General features: G+C 40.8%; 1 protein-coding gene across 1 annotated transcript in view; it reads left to right on the top strand.

Annotated features, from left to right (window-relative positions):
* The window catches only part of Oxsr1 (oxidative stress responsive kinase 1), a gene marked incomplete at its 3' end in the record, with an annotated part of 116643 nt that overhangs the window by 82130 nt on the left and 27188 nt on the right, over nucleotides 1–7325 (top strand). The window contains exons 6-7 of the mRNA XM_017801464.2: nucleotides 2794–2903; nucleotides 5328–5429. Of these exons, the coding sequence (XP_017656953.1) occupies nucleotides 2794–2903; nucleotides 5328–5429 (212 nt within the window). The remainder of the gene's footprint in view (nucleotides 1–2793; nucleotides 2904–5327; nucleotides 5430–7325) is intronic.

Below are 7325 nucleotides of genomic sequence, written 5' to 3'. Positions count from 1 at the left end.
ACCGTGCCTGACTGTTTAGCGTTGTAGCTTTTGGTAACATGAATATTCTCATTTACACCCTGTGATGGTTAATTTTCATTGTCAACTTGACCAGATTTGTAATCTCTTACACATTTTTGGATGTGTCCTTAAGAGAGTTTTCAGAGAGGAGTCATTGAAGAGGGATGACCCACCCTGAACGTGGGCACCATCCCATGGACTAGGGTCCTGGCTTGCATAAAACTTAAGTGAGCCAAAGGTAGCTTTCATCTCTGTTTCCTAACTGTGGATACATTGTAACCAGCTACCTCATGCCCTTGCTTTCCTTGCCATGATGGACTTTACCCCCAAACTGTGAGCATAGTAAATCATTCCATCCTTAAGTTGCATTTGTCAAGTATTTTGTCACTGTAATGAGAAAAGTAACTAATACTGAAAACTGGTACCAGGAGTGGAGATATTGCCGTGGTAAACCTGATGGTATATAGCTTGTAGGTCTTTGGAACTGGTTTATGGAATAAATGTGAAAAATTTCAGAGTTGTGGGCTAGAGAAGCCCTAGATCCCTGCAAGCAGAGCTTAATGGGCCATGCTGGTAGATGTTCAGAAGTCCAGAATCCCAAGTATAGGCAGTAGAGCCAGAGTTGACAAGGTTTCTTGGGGAAACAAAGACTATTGGGATCTGGGCTAGAGGCCATCATGCTTGTAAAGAATATAGATGCATCCTGTATATGTGAGAAAATCTGAGTGAGCCCAAATTCAAAAGTAATGGGTTAATTTGTTTGGCAGAGGAAATTTCAAGACAGCATATTATTCAAGCTGTGACAAGGCTACTCCACACGGTTCTTAATCAAATCAGTAGCAGGAGAGAGCAGAAAAGTATGAAAAAAATGATTGTAGTTTGTGGAAAAGGGTTTGACCTAAGGTTGTGGACTAGGAGGGTGTAGACAAATCTGTAATTGTTAAAGAGATTACTCTGCCCTTTAAGAGAAAGCTCACACCCTTCAATGGACCTGTGGGAAAGGTGCCCTGAGGGCAAAACCCTTCCCACTAAAGACTCTTAACTTGTGGAAAATGTAAATTCATCTGAGAGAGTTCAGAATGTGTTGAAGTGGTTCCTTCCTAAAACAACTGCTTAGAGAAATATTTTCATTGTCAGTAACCTTTAGCTGTTGCTGTTAGCAAGATTCAGCTCCAGGAACTCTCAACTTTTTATCTTTGTATTCAGACTTTAGATTTCCAGGTGTCTGTGATATATGTGGGTTGATTTAAGGTTCTAACCCTGGCTCAAATCAAATAAGCCCTAGAGCTAGGGTCGTAGAACACAGATACATTACCAGACCCACAAGCCCCAGGGTCTTTGCCTTGCACCTCCGATCCATCATCTCAGAGCAGGGTCTCCCATAGGCTGGCCACAGCATCCACCAAAGTTTTCAGACAGTAAATTTAGGCACTGATGATTGATTGGCTCAAAATTAACAGATAGAGGGTAGAAGTGGCCACACCTGTCTCCCACAGACGTTCATTCTTACCATCAGTGCTGCTCTCCACTGAAGTCACCACACAGCCTCTCAAGTGAACTGCTCCCAATGGATCCTCACCCTAGTTAAGCTATTTAATCATAAAGTTTAGCAAAAAGAGGACAAGCTGTTATGGTGTCTATTTATACAGAGATTGGATGGTGACCATATCATACTAGTTTCTTATCTATGTCTACAGCTGTCATTAGTTAGTGCTGTGTTGGTTAGACTCTTTATTGCTGTGACAGTATACCTGAGAGTGACTTACAGGTAGAAAGATTTATCTTGGCTCATGGTTTCAGAGGTTTCAGTCCTTGGCTGGCTGGATCCCTTGCTTTGGGCCTCAAGGCAAGTGTCCTGGTTTGATTCTTCATTGCTGTGACAAAATACTCTGACCAATACCAACTTGGGGAAGAAAGGGTTTATTAGGCTTACATCTCCCAGGTCACAGGGCAGCCCAAAGTAGGAACTCAGGGCAGGACCCTGGAGGCAGGAGCCTGGAGTCCAGGCCATGGAGGAATGCTGCTTACTGGCTTGCTCTTCTGGCCCCTGCTCACCTTACTTTCTTATGCAACACAGGCCCACCTGCCCAGGGGTAGCACCGCCCACAGTGGGTTGGGCCCTCCTACATCACTCAACAGTCAAGATGATGTTCTACAGATGTAGGAACTCAGGGCGGAACCCTGGAGGCAGGAGCCTGGAGTCCAGGCCATGGAGGAATGCTGCTTACTGGCTTGCTCTTCTGGCCCCTGCTCACCTTACTTTCTTATGCAACACAGGCCCACCTGCCCAGGGGTAGCACTGCCCACAGTGGGCTGGGCCCTCCTACATCACTCAACAGTCAAGATGATGTCCTACAGACGTGGCCGCAGGCCAGTCCTATGGAGGAAATTCCCCAATTGATGCTCCCTCAACCCAAGTGTGTCAAGTTGACACTAAAGCTATCCAGCATAGCAAGGGAGAATATTGCCATGGTGAGAACCTGTAGAAAAGGAGGCTGTTGATGAAAGGAAGCAGAGAGGAGCAGAAAACAGCCTTGCAGCAAAGGCTTTTTCCAGAGCAATGATCTTTTTTTTACCCCAGTATGCCCCCACTTTCTACTTTTTACCATCTCCCTCAAATGCCATCGTATTATGATTCTCTATGGGGATTAATCCATTGATTAGGCGGAGTCCTTGAGCCATCACATCCTAAAAGCTCATTAGCTCGAAAACAATACCCCAAATTCATGAGCTGCTGGGAGATATTTCATATTCAAACTATAATAAATACTATGCCGTTGTATTCTGTTTCAGATTTTGGTGTTAGTGCTTTTTTAGCAACTGGTGGTGATATTACCCGAAATAAAGTGAGAAAGACGTTTGTTGGCACTCCTTGCTGGATGGCACCTGAAGTTATGGAGCAGGTATTGTGATTTTTGTCTTTTTAAAATGGTTTAGGGTTTTGTTTTGTTTTGTTTTCAATGAAACTGAAAACAAGAAACAAGCGTTGGTAGTGTTTGTATTTGTTTGACATGCCAGGTTAGCTTTGTGAAGTTCACGTCTGATTGGTTAAGAGCTTAGTCAAACAGTTAAAAACAGAATAAAGCCAACAAATCAACTCAGAACTTTGCATAGGACATATGAAACTCAAGACTAAACCAAAGATAACCTAAGGCATAATATAATAAAAACTGACAGAATAATTCTTTTAGTACAAAGTAATGACCCAGTTAATTTGCTTATAGTTTTTAGTGCTGGGTTCTTGCCAGTTAGCTGTCTCCACATCCCCATTTCTTATTTGCACGTCAGACAGTTGCAGCTTGGTGGCATTTGTCTCATCACGTTATGATAACTTCTGATTCTCAAAAATCCAATGCTCATTTTCTACTTAACTTTTTTATTTTTACTTTATTTTTGTTTTAGATTTTGAGACAGGTTCTCTCTGTAGCCCCAGTTGGCCTGGAACTTGCTGTGAACCAAGTTGGCCTCCGTCTCAGAGAAATCCACCTGCCCTTGCCTTCTGAGTGCTGACAGAACTGAGCCCAGTTCTCTATCTACTCTTCCATGACTCTTCAGCAGGGTGTGATGGAGCACACCTATAATTCAAGGATGGTTTGGGCAGCATAATCATGAGTTTGAAGCCAGAAGCCATCCTGGGCTCTATAGCCAGATCCTGTCTTTAAAAATATAGAAGGCATTCTTTCCCAGGGTCATGTTGTTGGGCTCTTCTCTTCCCCAGTGTACATGCTCACTAGGTGTTCTCATCTCTGCTCCCACCTATTAATGATCTCTGAATTATATGCAAATTACTCTTCTCAAGACTCCATGTAATTTTCAACATGGTATGGATGTTTTTCATAAAGGTCTTAGATGTATTACTATACAGCCTAGAGGAAGAGGTCACTGAGGTCACAGAATCGCAAGAGGTTGTGCTCAGGAACAGAATGAACAAATGTGGGCTGTGAGAAGAAGGCTTTGTAGGAAAAGAAGAGGAGGCATAGGGCAGGAGGAAGAGAGAGAAGGTGAATGAATTTGAGAATCCACTGGTTTTCTTGAGATGAAGGATGTTGAGGGACCTGAACCCTGCTACTCAGGTATAAGCAGAAGCTGATTCTGATCTATTTGATAGAGAAGGTTGTTGAGCTTGAGCATGTTGTCCACAGTAGCACAGTAGTAGTGGGGAGGAGAGCATACCTTGTGATCATTAGACGCCCTCTTGTTTTACTAGATAGCAGAACAGCACGTAATATTGACCACTGAGTTTAGTTCTTAGACCACAAACTCTGGAAACCTGTTTTTCCTGTATGCTTTAGCATAGATGAAAAATGTATAGCTGGGGCCTGTGAGATGGCTCAGTGGGTTAGAAGTGCTTGCTCCCATACCTGATGACCTGAGTTCAATCCCTGGGACCCACATGGTGAAGGGGAGAACCAACTCCCGAAAATTGTCCTCTGACCTCTAACCATGAGTGCTTGTGGGCACACATGCATGTGTACACACACACACACACACACACACACACACACACAAAGTATTTTTTAAGTATAACTATAATACGATGGTGGCGTTGTTATAAAGGAAAAACATTTGGCAACAAATTCATATTAACAACTTAGAAAATATTTACAATCCCTTTATAATTTTTTTCATTGTAGAAATAATGATACAATTGCTGGGTATGCTAGCACATCTTTTTAATCCCATTGCTTGGGAGACTGAGGCAGGTTGGACAGTTCTAGGCCAGTTTGGGCTACCTACTAAGATCTTGTCTCAAAACAGAAACACCACGAAGGAGGAGGGGGTTAGGAGGAAAGGGGAGGGTAGAAGAAAGGCAGGAAGGAGAAAAGAAAAAAATGTTATGTAACATTTGGAAAACAAAAGACTTAGGATGATTAGAAAACATTTGTTCCAGTTTTTTAAAATAGACTTACTGTTGTAATTATATCAAACTTAAGGATAATTTCATATTTTTATGTTTTATCACAAATGGTTTTCTATATTTTCATACAGAATTAATAAACACTTCTTTTTAATTACTACATAACATTCTTTTAAGTGAGAATATCATAGTTAACAGTTACTGGTTTAAAGTTTATAACCTGGGTATGGCAGTGCACACCTATAATCCTAGTACTTGGGAGACTGAGGCAGGGGAATCATGTGTTCAAGGCCAGCCTGGGCTACATAGTGAGTGCTGTCAGAAAACAAAACAAAACAAAGCAAAACAGAAAACTCCAAAACTCAAAGCTTAGGAACACTTTCAGTTTTCATCACACATTAGGAGCTACTTTGTAAAAATGTTTTAGCCTGGTTAGAGTAATTTTCTTTTCTTTTTTTTTTTCTTCCAGGTTCGAGGCTATGATTTTAAGGCTGATATCTGGAGCTTTGGAATCACAGCAATTGAACTGGCCTCAGGGGCTGCTCCTTATCATAAATACCCACCAATGAAGGTGAGGCTCATGTTCAAAGTAGTCTCGATTCCTTTTCAGAGCCTTTTACATTTGCTAGTTATAACCATAGTAATTTATTTTTTAGTTTTTTGTTGTGGCAAAGTATAGATAACATTTACAATATAATTGCCAGCTTAACCTCTTTCACTTTGTATTGTTTAGGAACCAAACTAAGGATAATCCATTTTTGAATATGCAGTTGTGATAACAAACATGTTCATAATGTATAACTATCACCATTATCCATATCCAAACTCCTTTTTTTTCTTTGGGTTCAGAGGCTTTGAACTCTTCTTGGTTTTTCATAAAATAGATACTAAATTGGAAAAGTACAGTCACCTTGCTGTGTTATGAAAACAAGAACTTATTCTTCCAGTCTTAAATGCATTTTGGTGTCTGTTGTCCAGACACCTACCTTCTGCCCACCTACCCTTCTTAGCCTCTGGTAACTGCCGTTCTCTTTTCTTCTTTCATGAGATCAACACTTAGCATCCATATGAGTGAGAATATGCAGTGCTTTTTGCTTCTGTACTGAGCATATTTCACCTAGCACAATGTCTTCCAGTTTCATTCATATTGCTGCAAACAGTAGAATTATGTTTTTTTCTAAAGCTGAATGTTACATTCTTTCCGATAGCATAAGACTTTCTCTTTGTCCCAGCACTTAGGTGGGAAGCTGAGGCAGGAGGATCTCAACAAATTTGAGGTCATTGTGGGCTACAATAAGACTTTGTCTCAAAACACACTCTCTGTCTCTCTCTCTGTCTCTGTCTCTGTCTCTCTCTCTGTCTCTCACTCTCTTTCTCTCTTGCTCGCTCGCTCGCTCCATTCTTACCAGCATTTATTTGCCATTCAAACTGAAGTGAGTTGAAACTTTATTGTAGTTTTGCTCTGTATTTCCCCGATAAAGTGTGATGTTGAGCATTTCTTTGTGTACTTGTTAGCCGTTTGCATGTCTTCTGAAACTTTATTGTAGTTTTGCTCTGTATTTCCCCGATAAAGTGTGATGTTGCTAACATTTTGAGAAATGTTTATTTAGCTCCTTTTAAAATTAGGATTTCTTTTTTGTTCCTTATATATTCTGGATATTAGTCTCTTGCTGTGAAAAGTTGACAGGTGTCAACTCCACCCTCATTTTGCAGGCTGTTTCTTTGCGCTATAGATTGTTTCTTTTGCTTTGTAGAAACTTAAAGAGTTTTGTCTGTTTTTCTTTGTTATCTATACTATTTGACCTTTTATCTGGAAGTATGCCTCTTTTCTTTTATGAGACAAGGATTTATTATGTAGCCCTGCCTGGCCTCAAACTCATAAGCTGTCTCTGCCTCCTCAGTGCTGGGATTAAAGGCATGTGCCACCATACCCAGCTGTTCTGGTATTATTATTATTATTACTATTGTTATTATTTTTAAATATTTATTACTTAAAATTTTTTTTTAAAGTTTTTATTTTTTTATGCGTATGAGTGTAATGCCTGCATGTATGTAAGTACACCCGCAATGCCCGTGGAGGTCAGCCTTGGGACTGGAGTTATGGACAGTTGTAAGCTGCCGTGTGGGTGTTGGGATTCGAACCTGGGTCTTCTGTAAGAACAACCAGTATTCTTAACTGATGAGCCATCTCTCCAGCCCCTTATTTATTATTTTTATTTTATGTGTAAGCGTGTATTGTCTGCATGTAGGTAAGTGCACCAGTGTCGAGCAATGCCCGCGGAGAACAGAAGAGACTGTCGGATCCCCTGGACCTGGAGTTACGGATAGTTGTTAGCTGCCATGTGGGTGCTGGGATTCGAACCTGGGTCTTCAAGAACAGTGTTCTTAACTGCTGAGCCATCTCTCCAGCCCCTGTTCTGGCATTATTTATTTATTTATTTATTTATTTATTTATTTATTTATTTAA

The sequence above is a fragment of the Nannospalax galili genome, unplaced genomic scaffold (genome assembly GCF_000622305.1).
Source record: "Nannospalax galili isolate Female #2095 unplaced genomic scaffold, S.galili_v1.0 scaffold1263, whole genome shotgun sequence".
In the NCBI taxonomy this organism is placed as follows: Eukaryota; Metazoa; Chordata; class Mammalia; order Rodentia; family Spalacidae; genus Nannospalax; species Nannospalax galili.
The sequence above is the reverse complement of the archived record's forward strand: the minus strand, read 5'-3'. Positions and strand labels throughout refer to the sequence as shown.